At 52.9% G+C, this 22,161-nt stretch overlaps 5 protein-coding genes across 5 annotated transcripts; 2 read left to right on the plus strand and 3 right to left on the minus strand.

The window, feature by feature from the left end:
* Positions 1–237: 237 nt before the first annotated feature.
* KVR01_013565 (uncharacterized protein) lies at positions 238–4,732 on the minus strand. Its single transcript, XM_044787619.1, has 2 exons — positions 1,793–4,732; positions 238–1,723 (listed from the first exon to the last, which is right to left on the minus strand). The coding sequence occupies exons 1-2, from the start codon at positions 3,566–3,568 to the stop codon at positions 1,232–1,234; spliced, it is 2,268 nt and encodes a 755-aa protein (XP_044637493.1). The 5' UTR covers positions 3,569–4,732; the 3' UTR covers positions 238–1,231.
* A 7,049-nt stretch (positions 4,733–11,781) lies between these two features.
* Positions 11,782–13,343, plus strand: KVR01_013511 (uncharacterized protein; the record flags this gene model as incomplete). Its single annotated transcript, XM_044785471.1, has 5 exons — positions 11,782–12,070; positions 12,121–12,399; positions 12,461–12,511; positions 12,597–13,123; positions 13,181–13,343. The coding sequence occupies exons 1-5, from the start codon at positions 11,831–11,833 to the stop codon at positions 13,341–13,343; spliced, it is 1,260 nt and encodes a 419-aa protein (XP_044637439.1). The 5' UTR covers positions 11,782–11,830.
* Positions 13,344–13,925: 582 nt separating this feature from the next.
* On the minus strand, positions 13,926–14,717 carry KVR01_013533 (uncharacterized protein; the record flags this gene model as incomplete). The annotated part of the gene is made up of 2 exons (XM_044787294.1): positions 13,996–14,717; positions 13,926–13,957 (listed from the first exon to the last, which is right to left on the minus strand). The coding sequence occupies exons 1-2, from the start codon at positions 14,501–14,503 to the stop codon at positions 13,926–13,928; spliced, it is 540 nt and encodes a 179-aa protein (XP_044637461.1). The 5' UTR covers positions 14,504–14,717.
* A 2,698-nt stretch (positions 14,718–17,415) lies between these two features.
* Positions 17,416–18,767, plus strand: KVR01_013514 (uncharacterized protein; the record flags this gene model as incomplete). The annotated part of the gene is made up of 5 exons (XM_044789385.1): positions 17,416–17,582; positions 17,646–17,815; positions 17,890–18,134; positions 18,235–18,377; positions 18,488–18,767. The coding sequence occupies 5 exons, from the start codon at positions 17,416–17,418 to the stop codon at positions 18,765–18,767; spliced, it is 1,005 nt and encodes a 334-aa protein (XP_044637442.1).
* Positions 18,768–19,210: 443 nt separating this feature from the next.
* On the minus strand, positions 19,211–20,471 carry KVR01_013566 (uncharacterized protein; the record flags this gene model as incomplete). Its single annotated transcript, XM_044783448.1, has 4 exons — positions 19,211–19,236; positions 19,290–19,446; positions 19,523–20,190; positions 20,300–20,471. The coding sequence occupies 4 exons, from the start codon at positions 20,469–20,471 to the stop codon at positions 19,211–19,213; spliced, it is 1,023 nt and encodes a 340-aa protein (XP_044637494.1).
* Between the last annotated feature and the right edge of the window lie 1,690 nt (positions 20,472–22,161).

Below are 22,161 nucleotides of genomic sequence, written 5' to 3' on the forward strand. Positions count from 1 at the left end.
TCATAGCACGAAAGAATAAAGCCTACTCAGGCTTTCTTTAGGGAACAAGCAAAGTACTCAGCTATTCGAGTTACGACTTGTCTCTCTATGCCCACTGGCGGGGCTTGTGTGACTTGCTCTCTGCGTCCGTTCGTCATCTTTCCAGCTTCAACTCTTTCGAATCAACTGAGAACAACCACGAATCGTTCAGCACACAAGTCACACAGGCACATATAAAGCATCCAGACACAGCAAAAGTGGTATCCAACGGAATATATTTCCAGGCCGGCCCCCGGCGGCATTTCCACGCCTCACCGGGCCCAAAGACATAAATACAACCCCGATCCACCCACCCGGCCCTTCTCCCGTTCCCCTCGCCTGATCCTAATAAACCAAATCCTTTTTTTCGCGGGCCCCGCTCGGCTTTGGCCCCCCACGCAGGTTTTCCTTCCTCCCTCTTTATGTATATACCGGTCTTCTACACCTCCCGTCGCTCGGCATATACATCCCTCACACCAAAAACCCCTCCGCACCGCATGGGTTGGTTGGTGTTCCATGTACACAGGCGTGCACGTTCTCGGTCGGTATGACTTCGAGTCCGTACTACAAGTATGTACGTGTTCCTGTTATGTCTCTGTCTCTCCTCCCTCGCTCTCCTCCGTGGCTGGTTGGTTCCCTGATAGGCAAAAAAAATGATCAAGGGCCGCAAGATGCTTGCTGACTTCCTCCTGGCGTCGTCTCCATGTCCGCTCAGCACTTGAGTGGCGGAGACGACCTCGGGGTGTGAAATGACAAAAGAATTCCCAAAAGGCCACACAAAGGCGCCATATATGTTGCTTGTGGAGAGAAAGAAAATGCTGTGCGTCAAGCAATACGACCGAGCCCAAAGATTTCCGTAGATGCTGCTTCACCTCTCTCTAGTTAAAAAATTCGCTTCGAAATATCCCCAAACCGCCGCCGAGCCAAATGCTCTCTTTCATGCTGCCTCTCCGCCTCCAGATCGCCCGCTGGGCGAGGATTAGGATATTAAAAAATAGGGTGTTGGAAGAAGATATGAAGTTGTGTATAAAACAGGGATGAGACCGTGTCGAGTCGTTCCTCATTACGGTTATGCAAAGGAAGAAACACAAATGGAGATGATTGTTGTTGTTGTTGCGATGGTCGTGGGACCATGACTCTTGTACGATGATTGCGGCTTCGTGGATCGTCGGGTAAATGCATCCCAGCTCCAGGCTGACGGGCTTGAGCTCCTCTAAGAGTTGTGCTTTCCGGCCTCGCGGACCGACTTCATCCATCGGTCTTCGTCCCCTGGCTTGCCGACCAGCTTCTGCTTCTTGCCACAGATGGCCGTCTTGACCTCGTCCATGTTCTTGGTGCTGAGCAGGGCCATCTCGTGCTCCAGAAGGACTGCGACGCCGGCCCTGACAAGTACAGAATCGCCCTCGAAGACATATACATCCCACAACCGCGATGCCTCGTCCAGCGCGACGTGCCCGGTGAAGAGCGAGGTGAAGATGTCTCCCAGATACACGTCTGCATCGTGGTCAGGTAGAGCTGTCAGGTGGGCGTGAAGCTTCGGCGATTTCGTCGCGAGGGTTTGGAGCAGGAGGTTGTAAGCGGACGACTTGGCACCCTGGTCATCGGAGTAGAAGCTGAGTGGGAGAGAGCGGTTGAGCAGGTTGGCCAGGGCAATGAAGGCCGCGGTGGGGTTCGGGAGGTTAAGCAGAAGTAGCGCCGCAATGGTCTGGAACAAGTGTTAGCGGTCGGGGGATTTTATTTTCGTGTAACCACGGTTTCTTCGAGAAACACTCACATTGCAACCAGTGACGTAACCAATATCACTGCGGTACATGGCATAGGCACTCAGCACGTCGAGCAGGCCTTGGTGCAGGGGTCCACCAGCCTGGAAGATCTTCAGGTCCCGCCAGGTCTGTGCTTCCACATCCTTGCGGATGGTGCGCATCCAGCCCACCACCTTGTGATCTTCCGGGCTGCCGTGGCCGGCCTTCTCACGGGCCTCGGCCTCCTGGGCCCTGGCCAAGGCGGCCTCGAACGACTTCTCGGAGAGACCGAGATCATTGCCAATCGCCTTGGTCCAGACAACACCGCGACTCCGGGAGGCGACGCCCCTCCACCAGAGCTCGCGGGTGCGGCGCTCGCGGATAGCATCGTTCCAGCGTGGGACGATCTCGTGTTCCCAGATCTGCATGATGCTATCGGCCGCCGTGTCTTTGTTCTTGGACATGGCCTTCTTCTGCTCCTCCCTGCGACGCTCGTTCTCGGCGCTCCTTTGCATCATCTTCTGGTATTCCTTCAGATGACGACGTTCCTCGGCGGGGTCCTTGGGTGGCAGCCACGAGGGACGTGTGCGGGAGAGAACTGCCTCCTTCTCTTTCGAGATAGGAAGAGGATCGATCATAATGTTGCTGCGGCGCAGAGGTGGCAGCTCTGCGAGGGCAGACTTATGCTTTGGCCGCGAGACCTCGGTGGTACTCGCCCGGCGGGGCTTGGGTATCGAGCCAGTGCTCGACCTCTGTGACTTGACCTCGAGTTCCTCGGCGTGCTCTTCCAGCTTCTCGGTGAGCTCTTGAGCTTCCTTGTTGAGGGCAGCCATGGAAACATTCCAGCTGCTGGCGCGTGTCAGGTGAGGGCTCAAGCTGCCTTCGGACAGAGGAGACTTGAGCGCAGACAAGGCGGTTTCAGACTTCCAGGATGGCGAACGCAGTGCACCAATGGAGCCGCTTTCGCCGCCACTTGCAGGGGTGCCATTGCCGACGCTCCTGATTCTAGGCTTAGGTGAACGCTCGGGGGAATTCGATTTGGAAGTCGGCCGGCTCATTGTGCGCTCGGAGTGGGGGCGCGGCGACAAAGGAACATTGTCGAGCACAAAGCCCTCGGGAATGTCGTCACCATCGTCCTCGTCGCATTCCCGCTCCAGCTCGGCCTCGGTCTTGCGCTCGCGTGTGGACTGCCAGCTGCTGCGCGGCCTCAGCGTCATGCTGGAGGAGCTGGGCTTGATCGAAAGGCTCGGTCGAAGTTGGCGCATGTTAGGGCTAGGTGTTCGGCTGCCCCTGGAGGCGGGGACGGAAGGTCGGCTGTTGGGGCGTCCATTGTTGCTTCGCGGTTGCGAGGTGATGTATGACTCGGAGAGCAGTTGGTTGGTGTTGGTGGTGCGGACATTAGTCCTCAGGTTGTGAGGCTGCAACGCCGGAGCACTGGGCCGTCTCTTCTTTGTCGTTATCTCGCGCTGTGACACTTGAGGGCTACGCGGCTTGGACAAAGACCGCTGCTGTTGTTGTGGTTTTGAAAGGCTAGTCATGGATTTGGCACGCAAGTCGGAGGCGTAGGAGGCGTCGTAGGGACTGGGGTCGCGCTTGGGCTGTTGCAGGTCCCGATCAAAATGGGGTGCATCGTCTTCGAGGCCGATATCCTCGAAGTTGCTCACATCGGTGAGGACGCTGTCGCGGTCGGAAAAGGAGGAGTGGAAGGAGGACGACTTGGAGGATTTGGAGGTGGTCAGGCCGGGAGGCGAGCCAGAGCCAGGCAGAGCGGCAGGCTCTTCAACAACGGGTCGCTCGTATATCATCATCTTGACATTATTTGCCGGGGAGAGAGTATGTCGAGGTTGAGGTTGCAGGTATCGGTGGTGATCCTGTTGGAGGTCGAGGAACTGAGAACAGGAAGTCCCCTGAACCGGATGTTTTCCTGCGGTAGTGGACGAGTCAAGCCGGCTGCGACCCTGATTTTCCCCAGGATAAATCTATACCGTCGGTCAGGAGCAGGAATGACGAGTTGTCGCGTGGGTAGGTCGGAGAGTATGTGCACGCTGTTTTGCGAGTTTAAGGTCTGGGGAACGGCGTTGATAGTGCCCTATGCCCTCTCCGATGTGCCGGTTCGCTAGAGGAAACGCTGACGTGGTGGAGGCCTTCCTTGGACTTGTGACTACCACAGCACCGGATTGACCGACTGGAATCGAGTCGGGGAGGGTCAATTGGTAGCAGGGGGCTGCAATGCTGGTTGTCGGTAAGGTTGAAGATGGGACGACAGACGCAAGAGGCGCAGGGGAATGCGGCTGGACTTGAGACCCCTAGCTCGTGGCACGGAGGGATTGCGGGTGTTTGGGGCAGTCTGAGTGTCTCACGATCCCCGGCGATCTGATCTGTGCAGGGTTTGGCTCACGAGCCGAGTCGACTGGACTGACGTGGGAGTGCGCGTGCGAGCGGGCAAGCGATTGCCTGATGAGACGAGCGCTAAAGTAGAGCCGACGACTGGATGAGTCGGGAAATAGTGCTGTTCATCCGTCTAATCGGATCGTAGCAAGGAAGAGAAAGATACGAGCGAGCGTGGGTTGTATAAAGCGTGGTTGTAGTTGTCGTCTAAGCGATCATAGAAGAAGGACGAAAAGGTGGAAGGTGGACGGAATAGAATTAGGGTTAGATTTACGCTGATGGTGATGTTATTTTTGGCGGAGGTGAACAACGACTGCAACAACAACAACTATTACTCTGGCAATTCCGAGCTATCCGTAAGAAGAGGTGAAGAAGGGGGGTGGTTGGTTATGGTTGGAGGAGGAGAGGCCCAAGAACGGACAAAGGGTGGAAACGAATGACAAGAGGTTGGCGTGAAGGATGAGGGAGGTGAAAAGAGGTGCGTAGAGGGGGAGAAGAGAGGCAAGGCGAGGGTGAGGTAAGGTGAGGTTGGAGGCTGGAGGGGGAGGGGGAGAAGGAGGAGGTGGTGGTGTAGATCGTGAGGGAAATGGGAAATGTCATAAGCAGGTAATCAATCATTCAATCAATCAATCAATCAATCAATCAATCAATCAATCAATCAATCAATGGGTCGAGCAGCCAGCCCAAGTCTCATTCAACCAGCGTTGGTGGCAGCAGCAGCAGCAGCAACAACAAGCAGGAGCAACACACAGCACAAGGCCGCACAGCATAGCATGGGGTAGCAGGTACGGGGGTAACGGGGGTACGTTGGTACGGGGGTACGGTGTAATGGGGGCGTGCACTAGCTAGGTCACCTTTCTGTCTCCTCTCCTGGCTCCTTCAACCCCCTCTTCTTGCTTCTTCACACTTGATTCTTCCTCCTTGTCAGGCTTGTCTCCTTCCCACCCCACTGTCTTCAGCAACAGGCCAAAAAGATAAGACCCGCACGTCAGGATCAGGACGGGGGAATGTGCAGTGCCCGTCCATTACCGTCCTGCTCCGTCCTTGCTGGAAGAGACCCAGAACCTGGGCCCTGACCCAGAAAACCAGGCACAGGGGGAGTCGAGGGCATGGAGCGGTGGAGCAGTGGAGCAGTGGAGCAGTGGAGCCAAAGGCCAGCGGCGACCCACTCAAAAAGCCCGTCCAGCCCGTTGCCCTCCCAGGCGGGCTGACAGGCAAGAACCAGCAGCCTGGCAGCAAGGCCAGTCCAAATTACGGTGTGGTGTTGTGCAGTAGCGTGCACGGGCCAGGCACAGGTGTGTGTCGGGGACATCCAGGCTGCCAGGCTATGTGCTCTTGCTCTTGTCTGCAAACCCGCAATCCGTCCTGCAATCCTGCATCGCCGATTGGGCCCACTTGTGTTTTCCTGCCCTGCTTGCCTGCTTGCCTGCACTACCAGACAGACTGCACTAGATGCTAGACTGCTCACTGATGGATGACATTTGGGTGCTTACAGTGCTAGTTTAATTTGACCATATTACAACATGCATGAAGGTGCCGGCGATCCAGGCATCCCTCAAGTCCTTCGAGTCCCTCGAGCAAGCAACAAAGTTCAGACGGTGATGTCGCGGGTGGCGCGGATCAGTTGGAGATGGGACGGTGTTACCCCCGTGCCGGATCCCCCTTCTAGTCTATCCGTCCCAGCCCGAACGGTGACGTTATGTTACTGTACTGCAGGAGCATCCCGAGGTCCGTATCTGCAGAACGGTACGGAGTACGGTACTTCCTGCCTACCTGCCTGGGCAAAGGAGATACGAAATGCATCGACGAGGCACAACAGCACTGACGACTGACACCGACGGGCCCCCCTGGAAGTAAAAAACGCACCATCATTCAACGGTAATCAAGCTTCCCGCCCAGATGGATACCGCCTGCAGTAAGCGACGTTCCAGAACACCCTCCGCCCGCCCACACAAGATGGGGGCCCATCGACGGGCCTAGCTCTCTTCTTATTTCCTGCTCTCATCGGCCCCCAACTTTTGGCTGTGGCCTGGTCCAGGTCCAGACTGATTTGTTTCTTTCTTCGGTCATCGGCAGCCCTCTCGACGACGCCGTCGGCGGGAGTGGCTGCCAGCGTTAGACAAGCAACGGCCGCCCAGACCCAGCCGTGCATTGTGCCTGGATCCTGCACGGCAGCACGGATGATACCTATGATGGAATTCATGATGAAATTAGGCTTTGACACTGCTGCGTTGGCAGTCTACCGGCAGGGACCAGCTGCCCAGCTGCCCAGGTCCCAGGCCCAGGCCCAGGTCCAGGTCCAAGGCACAACTGTCCGGGATTGGGGTCACAACACCAGCAGACCAGATGGGCATGCCTCACGAACAATCTCTGCTAGCCTGCTTTGGGCGTCTAATAATCCCACCAAACTTCGGACTGCGGGCACTCGAAGAAATGCTGCTGAGCCCCGAGCCTCGAGCCTCGAGGTTGCCCTGGTGAAAGCCACCTCAAACGTCATGGCCAGCCCTCCATCCGTGCTCAATCCGACTCCACGGCAGTCTCTTCTCTCTACCAGAATTCTTGTGCTGGCCAGCCCGTCGCCCGTCACCCGTCCAGAAAATCTCGCTTCCACCCTCCTGGAATCATGGATCGGGAGACCTCGTCAGTACCGAAAGGACTCCCGAAATTACCGGTGATATCAGCTACTTTGGCGCCGGCCGCCGCGCCTCGCCTGGCCTCTCAACTCCTCTGCTCCTCCCCCTCCTGAGTCCTAACCCCTACCTCTCTCTCCCACCCATCCGCCATGCGCCGGCGCCCAACTGTCGCTGTGAAAAGGAGGTCAGCTTATTTCCCCGGCCCCGCCAATCAAACCGCTCGCTCCAACATCGCCGAAATTACTACCGCCGCCGCCGCCTCTGCCTCTGCCTGTCTCTAACAGTAAAGTACTGTACTGTTCACTTCGCTCTCTCCTGGGCTGGGTCCCCAGTTTGTAAGTCAGTCGACTCCCCAGTCAGTCAGTCAGCCAGCCAGTCAGTTCAGCCCGCCAGGCCTGTCTCTCAATTTTTCTTCGACGAAAGGGTCCCCAGCCTGTCAGCCCGTGGGTTTCCACGGTCCGACATCACTCCCGGTGAATCAGGCCCCATCAACAGTGGGCTCCCCCAGCCCTGCCGAGCGTGCGTGCGCCCGCAATGCATGCATGCAATGCACAGCAACGGCTCCTCCTTGAGACTCCTCCTTGAGACTCCTCTCAAAGACCCCTCTCCGGGACCCTCTCACATGGCGCAGCAGAGATCGAGAGTGCCGATCAGCTCCATAGCTTCCGGTCTCCTGCACATCCTGCACATTCGTGCACATCGTGATCCTAGGAATATGAAAAAAAGCTCCTGGGCGATCACTGATTACTGTACTGGCCACCGAATAAATCGCACTCTGGAGAGCAAAGGCAGAGCACCTCGACGGAAAGAGATCAAAACATTGAAATCTCTCGCATTTCGCAGAGCACGTGATAGGGTGTTTGTCGCATATCCCCATGTCCATCCATCATGGCACCATACCCGAGTCTGGTACAGTAGCACCCGCGCGCCCGGGGGGTGGGGGTGGCCACAACTGCATACGCACCATCACCACGCGTCGGGGCCCCCCTCGAACCCCTCGGTCATCACCAGGGTTCATGACTACGTCCTAGGAGAAAAAAAACCTCGCACCACCGGTCGGCGGTCGCGCAGCGGGAGGCTTGTGTCTGCCCGCCCGCTGCCAAGAGGAACTCAATGTGCTTGCTGCTGCCCGGCCCTTGCGCACCGAAGGGCCCTGGTGGCACCATCACCACGACCGCCTAGCCTCGTACCCGCCTTATCAAACTCAATTCTCACCGTTCATGCGGCACCAGCGCCCTTTGCCTTTTTGCCCCCCCTCTGCCCAGGCGCGTCTGGCCGCTTCCCGTGTTGACCTGTCGTAACGTGCGCGTGCCTGACTAGCAAAGCTAAAACTAGTGTACTTGAGTATCTAGTCCAGTCTACACAGTAAGAAAGTGCCGAGGAGGATGGGGAGCTCATGGCGGTATCTCGTCGTTCCGGCTTCCGGTTTTGCCTGGCCTTTGCTGGCTGGCCTTCTTCCTCCATCGAGCCTGGCCACTCGTCACCGGCAGCTGTGGGCCAGCTGGCCGGGCGCTGTTTCCAACGTCCCCTGCACAGTTGGTCGGAGGAGCAACATGCTTGACGCCCCCCCCCCCGGTGCTTGCGTCTGTAGTGTAGATGGAAAATAACTCTCGCTGCCGTGCATCCGTCTGCCTCCGTCTCGGCGTGTACTGTGACTGTGTTCGTCGTGCAATCCCGGCGCTGGCTCCTCCTGGGCCGGTAGCAGGTGTCTTTGGGGGGTTTCCCCTCCCCACGGGCTCAACTCCACCAGCCCCCACACGCAGTATTGATGTGTGCCAACGTCCTGCCCTGAACGGGCAGTAGAAGGATGCCCTGGCCAGCGACAAGTCCTTCGTCTGGGGCAGGCCGGCCTGCTGTGTACACTAGGTAGGCGATCTGTGAGGCGTGTTTTTAGGCTCTCATCAAGCGGTCTTGGCGCCGTTGCCTAATATGTGATGATGTGAGGGAACGAGTGGGCAGGGCGAAAGTGTAATTATCGTTGAAACCTCTCCGGTCGCGGTCACTCTGTCCTGGGCACCAGCTTGCTTTTCGACCGAGCCCTTGTTCTCTTTTATCCAGTCTGTTTTGACCATGATGTCGCGTATCTACACAGGGCGCGTATGCAGATTAGTTGGGTCGTGGCCCTCCGGATCCACGGCATGAGTTGTTGGACTTTGAGAGGATTCTCATGGTGGTCGGCGGGGTGGTCTGCCCTCGCCGCCTGAAGAACGCACTTTGATGTTTGTTTCTATTGCTTCGCTGGGATTTCTTAAAAAAAAAAAAAGATCTGGCAACTCTGGATTTAGTTACCGGTTATGGAGGGTTTTGTTCTTTATCTGCATACAACGCGCCAGTACATAGGACAGACTGACTTAAGCACACCACAGAAATTTGGAAAACCGACTGCAGTCTTTGATAAATATCCATGCCGACCTCTGGACAAAAATTCCTATTCACATGAGCGGCACTGCATAGAGCTGGTCTTCTTCCCCCAGGGCGCTGCACCTCGGAAAGCAGCACTCCTGATATTTAGAGTGGCACGTTTTGTAGTTAGGAGTTGCGCACAACAACCTTTGCAGTGGGGCTAATGGTCTGCAGAAAGATGGTTCTACTTGCCCATGAGCCTTTATAAGATTCCTGACTGCATTCAATGAGGCTGCCATCAGAGCTCCGGCGGCAATGATGAAGCTGCGCGGGTTTATGCCACCAACCTTGGAAGCAAGCCTGGCAAGACAGGAAGTCCAGCCAAACACTACATTTATACCTATATATATCAACCTAATATAGTTTTACTTCTATTCTATATATATTTAAGGATATATATAACGCCTTTATATAGTAGTAAATACTTAAAACTTAATATTTAAAAAGAATATAATATTATTAATAATAATTATAATATAATAAATATTTATAATTTTAATTTTATAATATATAAATAAAGTTAAAAGGTATTATTTTAATAATAATATTAACTTAAATATTATAAAGGAGTTATATAATAAGATTAAGTTTTAAAATAGTTATTATATAAATAAATTATATTAAAAACTTAATTAAAATTATTCCTTTAAATATATATATATATATATATTAATAAAACTTTTATTAAATAAATATTATAATCTTTATTTAAATATATAATTATTAACTTTAAAAGAATTTAAGATAAAGAAATAATTTATAATATATTATCTTTAAGACTTTTATAATAAAGTATTAAAACTTTTAAAAAGAGTTTTAAAAGTAATTTATAAAAAGATAAAGGGAGGGTATAATAAGCTTATCTTCCTTTAAGTCTATATTTTTATTATTAATAATTATTAACTCTTTAATAATATAAAAAAGTATAATAAAAATAAAAAAAAAAGTGGATTTAAAATTCCTTTTTAAAAGGATTATAAGAATATATATAAAGCTGTTGAAGACTTTATATATGAGCTTTAGAGGGAAGAAACGAGTGGTTATATAGTGTAAAGGAAAAATACAGTGTGGCCGAAGCCGCATCAGCCCAATATTCCGACTTTTTCTTCTCTGAGGAAAAAGGTTGCGGTCTGTGCGAGGCACGCGTCCTCGCTTGAATGGGGTGCCTGTTGTTCACCCATTGCTCGGGTTGCGCCCTCAACCTTGCACAGAACAGCATTCCACACCGTCTGCCTCATTCCAAGCACAAGGCCAGGCGATTTTTTAGAAATCTAACAAGGCGAGGGAGGACCTGTATCAAAAGGAAAGAGTTGTATTAGAGGTGAAGTGTGACACACTCCGCGGGCTTCGATGATGCGGCAAAAAGCAAATACACCGAGTCTCCGCACATATTCCTACTCGAGACCGTGGAAGCAGCCCATCTGTAAATCAATCTCCCGGCGCTCTTAAGTCTCGCTTGGTCTCGGTCTCGTACAAGATGATCACATAAATGCAAGACTTCGCTGACGTGTAGAAGATGATCCAGTTGACGCCGACGTGGGGCACCACTCTTCGCGCAATAGATCGTTCTTGCAGCAAATTTAGACAAACCTCCAGGTGGATGTATAAATACGAAATAATACCGGAGCCAGTTATCAAGTTTGAGCTGGGTGCTCATTGAGATGCACGGAGCCTTGGCCGTTGCCAGAAAGTGGGCATTTATCCGAATGTCCCTCGTCCGCGTCAACAGGAAAAGGAGATTTGCAAAATGAAACACAGTAAACATTCCTATACCTTTGTAATACACTTACAGAGGTGTTAGTTCATGCTATCATCTCAAGTATTACCAACCTCACGGACTGGATGGCAGGCCAAGAACTTGCACTGCTTACAGGTAGACGCAGGTCAGAGCGGCAGAGAGACTGTGATTACCAGAGCCGACTTTTCTCTCCTATGGGATCAGTAGGCTGGGTGTTTGGTCCTTAGGCTCCCAGTACATATATGAAGATCGGGAGAGTCAAACCCCCGTTTACGACGCAAAACATACTCAATTTTTACGACAGTTTGCCCAAATCCCAGTTCCTGAAACAATGTTAGAATGGAGTGAGCCTAATAATAGGTGTCTACGCATTGTAAAACGATGAGATGGTATTACTCTTGATTCTGTGCCTACCTGCCCCTGCCCCTCCCCCTCCCCCTCCATGTGAGCTGTTTGTAAGCAGGTAAGGCAGGCTGGCAGGTCAACTGGTCACTATGCAGTTCGCCCTGGCAGCTAGCTTTCAATATTGCAACCTCGTAGTCCTGTCTATCGGTAGTCTGGCTGATGAGAGGAAGGTGAGGCGGAAGCGAATGTGCTCCCTTGCTTCCAAGTTTGGAGACCAACGCTTCTGACGCTCTTGGGGACGGTACAGGCGACGTGCAGCTCAGGTGAGGTAGGTACTGTGTAAGATACACACGGATGCCGTAAATGCCGCTCCATTATGTTGGCTGTTGGCTGTTGGCTGTTGGCTCTTGGCTGTCCATCTCCGGACTGCCAACAGTCCTTCCTACCTACTTAAGTACCTACCCCAATCCTGATCAATCTGACCTCTGCGAAATCAGATACTGCACCTCATCTACCACGACCACCTACGCCTGAACATTTCGCCATCGTGCTTCTCGACCAGAATGGCACCAGCCGGCGCAACCCCCCGAATCATCGAACTCGCTGCAAAGATAAGCACCTCGGTCTCAGAGCTACAGGCGTGCCTGTCAGCTCAGGGGATCGAATCTCCATCCTTTGCCGAGGATAGCCCTCCAGCCCTCCCTTCCGATGTCCACCACCTTCGTGACGATGTGTTGGACGCAACTGCTGAGCTCCACGAGGTTCTCTTGGAACCTCTGATGCTGATCTACAAGTTTGCCGGGGTAACGACCCATCAGCTCCAGCTCGATGCCCAGGAACTAATGTCGTCCAGGTCGCGAATGTCGTCAGCATCGACTCGATTGTTCGCTTCAAGATTCTGGAGATGATCCCCCCTGGCGGCCAGGCCTCCTTTGACGAGATTGCCAAGAAGACAAACCTCGACAAGAGGCTCATCAGACGCCTGCTTCGATACGCAATCTCTATGCGTATTCTTACCGAACCTGAACCAGATGTGGTGGCACATACCAAGACCTCCAAGTTCCTAGCCATTCCATATATAGGAGCCTGGGTCGCATTTGAAAGCCACGACACCTGGCCAGCTATTCCAAGAGTACGGCCCCGGTTTCCGCAAAGCATGGAGAACCTTATTCTGACACTGACCACCCCACCAGGTTGGAGAAGCGATAGAGAAGTGGCCGCACTCCGAAGAGGCTAATGAGACTGTGAGTCCACGCCGTGTTCAATGTCTGATCCACGCCACCACAGAACACCCCAAACTCAACCTGCTCTCTGGACTAATAAACCCAGGCCTACGCCCTTGCGAATGGGGGTAAGTCGGTCTACGAAGTCCTTGGCTCAGACCCCGATGCGGCGATGCGTTTCGCCGGCGGGATGAAGTCCCTAGATCACGTTCCGGGTTGCGGAGACGCCTTTGTTGCCAAGTCCTACGATTGGGCTTCCCTCGGAGATGCCTACGTCGTGAATGTGGGTGGGCAACGAGGATCAGTCGCAATAGACCTAGCAGGCCAGTTTGAGAACATCAAGCTGCTTGTCCAGGACTCGCCCCCGGTTATCGAAGGCGCCAGCTCGGCCGTCCCCGACTCGTTGAGGGAGCGCGTCCAGTTCATGCCACACGAACTCTTTGATACTCAGACGGAGAAGGCAGACGTCTATTTCTTCCGAATGATCCTCCGCTCTTGGGGCGATGGGCACGCCGTCAAGATCCTGCGAGCTCAGATTCCGGCCCTCCGGCCCGGAGCAAAGATCCTCATTCAAGACGCCATCCTGCCAGGGCCGGACAGTGACGGCCCATTGTGGAGAGAGCGGCTTCTGAGGTATGTAACTAAGCCATGCAGCCTCCAAACTCTTATGCTGACTGACAAAACCTCAAGGTCGGTTGACATGGCGTTGAAATTCTACTTCAACAGCTACGACAGACATCTGGACGAGTGGAAAGCGCTTCTCACAGCTGCAGATAAGCGATTCGTCCTTCATCGAGTACTTGAGAACGTCGACTCGAACCTGTCATTCCTCGAAGTTCACTGGGACCCATAAGCTGGGCACCGAAGTCCTTCTGGCCCAGGCCTAAGCTTGAGATACATGGTGGAGTCGGTGCTTGCTACTAGCAGTGGGTTACGGCTTTGAGATCCGTTGACTAAAGCGAGGAACAGTGTCGCATTAGATTGAAGCCTGGTTGTTGCCGAACAATTGAAGCGGGAATGGAAGGGACCGGACCTGAAGAGGAGTAGAATTTTCGAGGACCTGACTGATCTGAGATGAATACCAAAAATGTGAACACACAGTCCACTGCAGATGAGTTTTCGAGAACGGCTGCATAGCGAGTTGAATAAAAGCAGCCATGGCTTCTGTATAGTATTTCGGTTTGAATTTTGTTCCTCCCTCGTACGTCTGTCTGATCCTCTAAGAGACACTTACGAGACGCTCAAAGACCACACGCACTCCCAGCTATTTTGTAGGAGTAGAAAACTAGATGTTTTGATTTGTCACCTCGAACTGTCGTCGCTGTGAAGCTATCTGGTCTACTCTTGTCATAAAACCTCGTGCAATCCCCAACGCCATGCCATGTGAAGACGCGCCCATCAATCATCTTCATTCCATCACTTTGTCGGACGCCTTTCATTTTGAGCTCCTTGAGCCTGTCTGAAACGCTGTATAATATTGCTCGCCACGTCTTCGAGATATTTACCTTGAGACATTTCGTACCGCGGGCACTTCTGCTGCTCATACTCATTGATCCATTTGTCCCAGTTGGGGCCCACACCATCCCACATACTAACGGAGGGCTTCTTCGTAAGGCGGTTTTCGCGCCCCTTTATTCTCGCCTCCCATTCTGATCTGAGTTCCCGCTTGGGATAAACCAGGATGAGGTCGACGCCCTCTTTTAGAAGTTGAGTGTAGACTGCCTTGTGTGTTGATATCATGAGAATGGTCTTCTGGTAACGCTTCTTTTTGATCTCGTCGAGATAATTTTTTGGCCATTCCGGCTCTTTTGAGAATCCACTCGAGTCGAGGTCATCCACCGTATATCCGTTGTAAGACCCGCTTCCCAAGAAGGTGGACTTCCCGATCGCGGCAAAACCACATATTATGATGGCCTTTTGTGTTTCGTTGTTCGATGAGGTGGTCGCCGTTCTCACGACCTGTGTCGACTTGTTCAGCTGACCAGATCCCTGACGATGCTGTTGGTTGGGCATTGTCTCCAGCAGACTGTAGTATAGATGTAGAGGTTTTGGATGCTGCCGGTGATGTAGGTTGGTCGGAATCGTGCGGACTGGATAATTGTGGCACTGGTCAACCAGTGACTAGTTGTAAGTCGCGAGCAATGTTTACTCTTTGCAGGAGATGTCGTTTGATGGCCATCGTGAACGGAATCTTCATTTGGGGGCTCAGAATTTCTTAAGTATTCACGTCTGTCTTTATTACACCGTGAAGAGAAAGCCTGGCTGACTGCCTGCTGATGGTTAGGCTAGGCGGCTACAGTGGTCTAATTAACCTTTGGTGGTCCAACTAACGGTTGGCGCGGGCACAGCCACCACTGCAGCGACCCGTTTCGTCCACTTGGTCGACCACAACAGGCCCTTCAAACCCGCCCGGAGGTGCCAACAACCCCCAGATTGCCCAGAAAGACCCACAATTCCTTTGGGACCCGTACAGCCAAAGTGTAACAAATGTGTCGAGGAATCTGCCAACAGTCTGTATGAGACTCCTTTGGGGCCGAGCAGCCGCGGGGTGACCTGCGCTCAGCCCTATGACCCAAGCATGAGCACCAAAAGGTCAGCCGCCACGGACCCGAGGAGGATTGGTCAGAAGCCAGGGTTCGTTCGCCCCGAGAATTGGAGTCAGACTCGTAGGGCTCTCATGGATAAGCCCGGCGACTCAGCCATCCTCCTTTCAAATTATTTTCTGACTCGACCTTTGAACTCTTTAACTCGCTGTCGAATTCCTGGGCGGTATGTCAGCCATGTCATGTGACCTTGCAGTAGGATGTAGGATGAAGTGACTGAAATCTGCGGCGAGCTGACTGTTTTTTATACATATCGAAGCAGCTGTTTATCCCATGAGCTGTGCAGGTTTTCTCCCGGTAAGGGTAAGGACCAAAGTTTGACCAGCGAATGGTCCAGGGCAGGCTGCTCTGAAACTTGTAGGAACCAACAGTCGGGAGGCTGTTGGAGAATGTAGCCAACCGTACTTGGGTGGCATCGCCGTGGGCAAGGCCTCGGGAGGTAGGCCGGCGGCAAGAGCTGGGGAAGAGCCAATGCTCAAGGCTCAACGCCCACTGCGCCATGTCATATCCAGCACGGGATCCGCTGACTTCGGGTTCAGGAGATGTGACATCAAGTCGCGAGGTCGTCATCGTGCACATGTGCACAGTCCAGTTCAAGCTATTGCCTACACCTGCGTCTCTCCAATAGACCACCTGTGCAGCGAGGGTCTAGAATCTAGGTGTTACTCGAAGTCTGCCCTATCGTGTTCATAGGACCGCAGAGCTCGCAAAATAAGCGGCTCGCAGCTCGGTGTGTTCAAGACATGCTGTTCTCATGGGCCCCTGGAGCCCTACCTAGGTATACTCCAAGGCTGGCTTGTTGCTACTCCTAGTGCATACATCAAGGAACATTTGAATCTGCGACACGAATGATCTTTCTGGGCGAATATCGTGAGACTCGTGACAATGCACTTCTGCAAACGGCTTGATCGAAGGCCACCTGCAGGGTCAAGTAGAACGTCACCGACGCCCAATATCGTAGAGCCCTGAAATGTGTACGCCACCAGGAACCAATATCTAGGTAACCGGATTTCTGACGCCCTTGAGGGCATCGGGCCGCGTGGTGTGGTATCATCTGTGATCGTGTCAGATCTGCTAGTTATTAGGTGCCATCGCTAGGACGAACATGTTAGCCACTGCAAATCGACGGCTAGTGTGCCAGCAATAAACGGTGGACAAATTCTCCTCCAACGACATCTTCGCATTCTTCCCCGCAATCGAACCCGTCGGCATGCAGCCTCCGCTTGTTCAATAAGCATAGTTCTAACTTTGAATCGCTACCTAGGTACTTGTGATAGTACCGTCAGAAAAGATCCATGTCAAGGGACCTTGATCATTTGATTTTCGCCCTGCATACTGTCTTGACTGCCGGTGATGTTGAGAGAAGCCACTCCCAGAACTTCGCCAATATTCTATTGTCCACTGCGAAATGCACATGTGGGCACATGTGGCATTTGTCAACGAAATTTCAACATTTGAATATTATCAACTCTCAGAGGCTTCTGATCTAGTATCCGAGTCTTGGGAAGAAAAACAAAGAACATCCATCATGGGAATTAGAGGTGGTATGACAAGGTAGCCACCATGTTTCATCTTCAATGCTTGATGTCTATATTGGCATGGGGACCCGGCTCTAGAAGTATGCCAAGACTTGCACAACAGGCTCTCAGTCACCTGGATTCATTCAACCCGCATACCGTTGCAGCCGAGCCAGATGGGCTAGATTTTGCGCATGACCAATTGGCCTCTCAATGGCCGAGCAGTGGTGCCGGATTCCGTCCAAGTGGTCCCCTTTTCCGGGGTTTCCTGGGTGTTGTCAGTACAACCTTCCCATAACATCAAGCTGACATCTCGAATTTCCACCCCGCCCACCCACCGAACCTCGGAATGTAACAGGCCGTCAAAGTGTGGGCCTCGCCTCCAGCAACTTCAGTGAGGCGCTGCTACCCAAGTCGGCAGGCCCTGTTGTAGTCGACGCGTCCAGCTGAGGAGGTTCCGCGGCTGCAGATGATCACTGCTGGTGCTGTCGTGCTCGCCTCGTTAGAAGGCGGCAATGAAAGCCACCCCTGGAAGATCTTCTTATTCGTGCAAGATTGACGCCCGCCAGTTCGCGAAATGGGCTGCGAAGCAGACATCATCTTGATTACGGCGCTTGTGTACTTGCGAGCCAGGCTGGCCAAGAATGTCAGCGAGAGGACTTCACAGGGAATATATAAGAGCCAGGGATATGCCTTCCATGACCGATAGACTTCAGGATATCTAGTAACCCTCAGACTAGTAAACTGGCCATCTCCTGCTGAACATTCTTTTCAACATCAGAACTCTTTTCCCGCAACAGCAAAGATGAAGCAGACTCTGATCCTGTCCACCTTGGCTTTTCTGGCGTCTTGCGTCTCAGCCTCGCCTACTCCCACTGTCCATGATGACGCCATTGTAGACCCACGCAGCATTGAGAAGAGGGCTGCAATTACTGACGCGGCGGATGTCGGATACGCCACTCAGAATGGAGGGTACGTGTATTCCTTCGCGGTGATTGCAGTTGTTGGTGAAGCCTGACGTGTTTTCTTTTCAAGGACTACTGGAGGCCGCGGTGGAACCACCACTACTGTGTCCACACTGGCCCAGTTCACGGCAGCTGTCGGTTCCAGCAGCGCGGCTATCGTCGTCGTCAGCGGAGCCATCTCAGGATCCGCCAAGGTCAAGGTCACCTCGAACAAGTCCATCATTGGAAAGTCTGGTAGCTGTACGTGTAGCCCCTGCCAGTGCATACTGGAAAGCAAAGGTTCGGTGGCATGACTAACCGTCGAACGACGGCAGCCCTGACTGGAATCGGCCTGACCATCAACAAGCAAAGCAACGTCATTGTGCGAAATTTGAAGATTTCGAAGGTCCTTGCGGACAATGGAGATGCCATCACGATCCAAGCATCCAACAACGTGTGGGTGGATCATGTTGACGTTTCGAGCGATCTCGACCATGACAAGGACTACTACGATGGCCTGATCGATGTAACACATGCTTCGGAGTGGGTGACAATCTCCAACACCTATATTCACGACCACGTAAGTATCCGCATACCCTGTATTTGGAATGACTGAAGTGCACATTCGCTCAAAATTACGAAAACCTTGCATCATGCTTACAATGGCTACATCTATACAGTACAAGGCTTCTCTCGTCGGTCACTCCGACTCCAACAGTGCTGAAGACACCGGCCACTTGCACGTGACCTATGCCAACAACTACTGGAGCAACATCAACTCGCGTGCGCCATCTTTCCGATTTGGAACTGGACACATCTTCAAGTAAGTAATTTGTGAAGGCGCCTCAGGCTCCCCTCCTCCCTGTCCATCTCAACACGAGTCTACGTGAGCGACCAGATGGCTGACCAAGGTCATGGTTTCCCCGAATACAGCAGCTACTTCTCCTCCGTCAGCACCGGCATCAACACCCGCATGGGCGCGCAGCTCCTGGTCGAGTCATCTGTCTTCGAGAACAGCGGATCCAAGGCTATCTACTCGGCTGACAGCGACACCGTTGGCTATGCTGTTGTCAACGACGTGAACCTCGGAGGCTCCGCCAACACGGCCGGCGCCGGAACCCTCAAGAGCGTCCCATACTCGTACTCCAAGCTCGGCTCCGGCAACGTCAAGAGCAGCGTCGTTGCTAACGCTGGCCAGAAGCTCAGCTTCTAAGATGGCAGTGGAGGCGCTAAGACTTGCCTGAGGGCTTGCAAAACTCCCTCGCATTGGGGGGCGGTATTGCTAGGTGCGAGACCATAACTTTTGAAGAAGGTCTGCAAGGGATGAGCGGTGTGTTTCATCATGTCAGCGGTCTTTGATGAGGAGCGAATGGTGGTGCATATCGCAAGAGTCGTGGAGCTGTATATATTCGCCCATTCTTGTCACTCATTCAGCGGAAGCAGTATTTAAAGTCTTGTACTTTCTCATTATGTGAAACCAGTCGTAACTCCGAGCACAAGAGGTTTTAGACAGAAATTGACACTAAACGTCATTTCGCGCCCCCTGACCGGAGGATTCATTTCAATTTAATTACGACCGAGCTGGAGCTCGTAACCTATATTAGCGAATGACTGTCCTTCTCTGAGATTCAATGGTCCTAAGCAGACATGGAAACTTCAAACACCCGGGATTTCGGTAAGCCCTGAACAGTGGTTAGCATGGCACGCTGGATCTGGTCCCGACGCGTAGGCTTACAGCCATCAATATCCTCATCAGTGACCCGTGCCTTGGTGCACTTCATCGCTTCTGCTGGGTCTTGTCTTGCCAACCCGCTGCAGACGTCGCCGTCACACCGGAGGTCCATTGCACGCTGGAGGGAATCATCCTTCCAGCCGAAGACGTAGTCACCATGCTGCGAATAGCCGTGCCTGAGAGTACATGAGTTAGCAATGGGGTCATCCCGGCAGTCATCAATCCTAGAGAGAAACTTGCTTGTCACCAGTGCTCCAGACGAATGGCTGTGACCCATCCTCAGGCCACAGGTTCTTGTCATTGAAGGGCCGCGTGTCCCACATAACCTCGTACATGACCTGGGGGATCTTGACGGGGTGGGATGACGGGCAGACGCCCTCAGCGCCGACTCCGTTGTGCGAAGGGTCTGGGATCTGGTAGGCAATGTGGCTCATGTGGTCTGCGCTGTCCAGGTTCTTCCCGTCCCAGCACGACGGGAAGGTGATGACGGATCGGATACCGCCGACACAGAACCCGGTGGGCAGGGTCTGGTTGTCGGGCGATGCACAGTTCAGCCAGCGGTTGTCGCCCGACTTGGGCATGCATCTGTGGCACACCTTGGGTTCTGCGGTCGGAGAATCCGCCGCGGCGTCGCCGACAAGCATACGGAAGCCGGGCCGGAACGCGGTGACGTTTACGGACGCGTCTGGCGATGCGATGTAATAGATCGTGATGCCGCCGTCCCCGGTCAGCCCTTCGCTTGGGTATTGAGGCACGCGTTTGTACGTCCCATTGCGGGCTCGGAAGTAGAGGACCGCAGTCCAATAATTGGAGAAGTCCTCTGAGAATGTGCAGCTGGTGCAAGTTGAGGCCGAAGGAAGGTCGTGCGTGACTGGATCCATAGAGGCGTTGAAAGAATTACCCCCTGGCCCACGAAAGCGAAGTCAGTATCAATGATATGTGCCTCAAAGCGGGTCTTACTTCTTGAAGAAGAACCATCTTTGTCGGTGTGATAATCTCTCGCGATGACTCACCTACGATTTGGTGTACGTGAGGCGATGGGATCATGCCTGGGTTCACGAGGGGGTCGAGCCTTTCGATGACCAGCTGCGAGCACTCGAATCGCAACATCGGCATACGATTGATTGGTGGTTGAGCCGAAACATGATTGGCTAGCAGCGCCAGGGAAAGAACTTTCAACTTCATCGTGTCTGAGTTGAGCAACTGGCTTCCCAGGGTTCACTCGAGTTGGGCGTTCGAGGTAGAAGACGGGGAGACATCTCAAACATACCTACTGCGCCGATTTTCCTAAATACAATTCGACTCTGCTTTCATTTTCCCATGAAAAGACTTAGTTCACATGCCGTCTGACAGTGGATCAACATTTGATCTTTTGCTCCCTACTATATTGACGAATTTAGGCTGAGGTGGCTGCAACGTCTGCTCGCAAATCATGTTTCCTCGTTTGAACCTTTGAATCCCGAGGTCCCCCAGCATAACCTTATCCTGCCAATTGAGTCCAACTCGTGCCGCCCAAGATATATTGAATGCGTCAAGACCTGCAAGAGCGACGAAAAGAGACCGCACCACCTTCGGCAGTGAGCAAGACAGTCCCTGGGGGATGTCTTCAGTGGCGGGATGGCATGCGGATCAAACAAACGCCCTCTGAGAACGATTTTCGTGCTGTGTCCACATAACTAGCCACTCCCCACGTGGTCTTGATTATGATATGGCTCAAGAAATGGAATTCAATTTTGGCAATGCCACTATCTGGTCGTAACCTGCCTGCGGCTAGAATCTGGAATCGAAGCCGTCCGGGCGGGTACCGATTGGCCTAGGAGATTGTGAGCCCCTTGGTTTTCTTCCGGCACTTACTATATCAGCATCCCCCCTTGATGAGCAATGCAACAACGCTTGCCCCCGTACACATCTGGGCGCCGAGGAACACCTGCCTGGCGCCTGGTTGGAGGCATGTGGCCCCGGCCGCTGTCTGGCGCCAGCATTTCCTTCTGTTCCCTATCTGGAGTGTTGTAAGGTACTAGGAACACCGAGCACTTCGAGCAGCTAATCACTCAGGTACTTCCGAGTCGAATCAAGACTACACATGATGGTTAGTGTCCCAGGACCAGAGGATGGCTTACGACCTCAGGCGCCCTGTTACAAAAAAATACTAGTTGCACTTCGTGCCATCTCGTGCTTCCTGTTTGTTGAACAAATGTAACAAATATCGAGGAAAATAATATCTACCCCGATCTTGCTGAATAGCGAATTGCGAGAGACATTTAAGACTGTATGGTATATTTTCAGATGTGAGACACTTTTGCAGCTGGCCCTGTGGCTGTGTGGGTCATAGTTCTCATGCATTTCTGCGAAGGTTTTACAGTGACTGAAATTTCCCGGTGATGATTGGCGGAATGAGGACTCAAATCTGAGTCCGAGAGAAGTCCAGGCGTAGATGAGTGGACGGATACCCAGAGGAAAAGTGCCCAGGTGGGAAGGTGGCCAAGAGCCACGTTACGCTCTTCAGAACCCTGGAACTCATTCATCCCGCGTTTTGAGCGTTTACCACTATATTAAGGGACCGTACGCCTTCTGGATGCACATTGACCAGGGGATAAAGCACTCATTCGTCCCGCACTGGATGAAACAAATGTGACTGAATGGTGTCTACGCGAAGGTCCTTCAGCCCGTTCTCGCTGCTGCGTTGGGCCGCAGACCTATTCTAATACACCCACATGTCGTCCCATGTTGATTTCTATACAACAGCCGTCCAGGCCACCAGTCTTACAGCACCAGCTATTTCTACGTTCACACTCTGAACATCTCGTATAGAACTACTTGAACGCATACAAAGATCCACTGCCCTGGACTCGGAGGCCAAGGGATTCTCGGTTTC

The sequence above is a fragment of the Diaporthe batatas genome (assembly GCF_019321695.1).
Source record: "Diaporthe batatas strain CRI 302-4 chromosome Unknown Contig00028, whole genome shotgun sequence".
NCBI lineage: Eukaryota > Fungi > Ascomycota > Sordariomycetes > Diaporthales > Diaporthaceae > Diaporthe > Diaporthe batatas.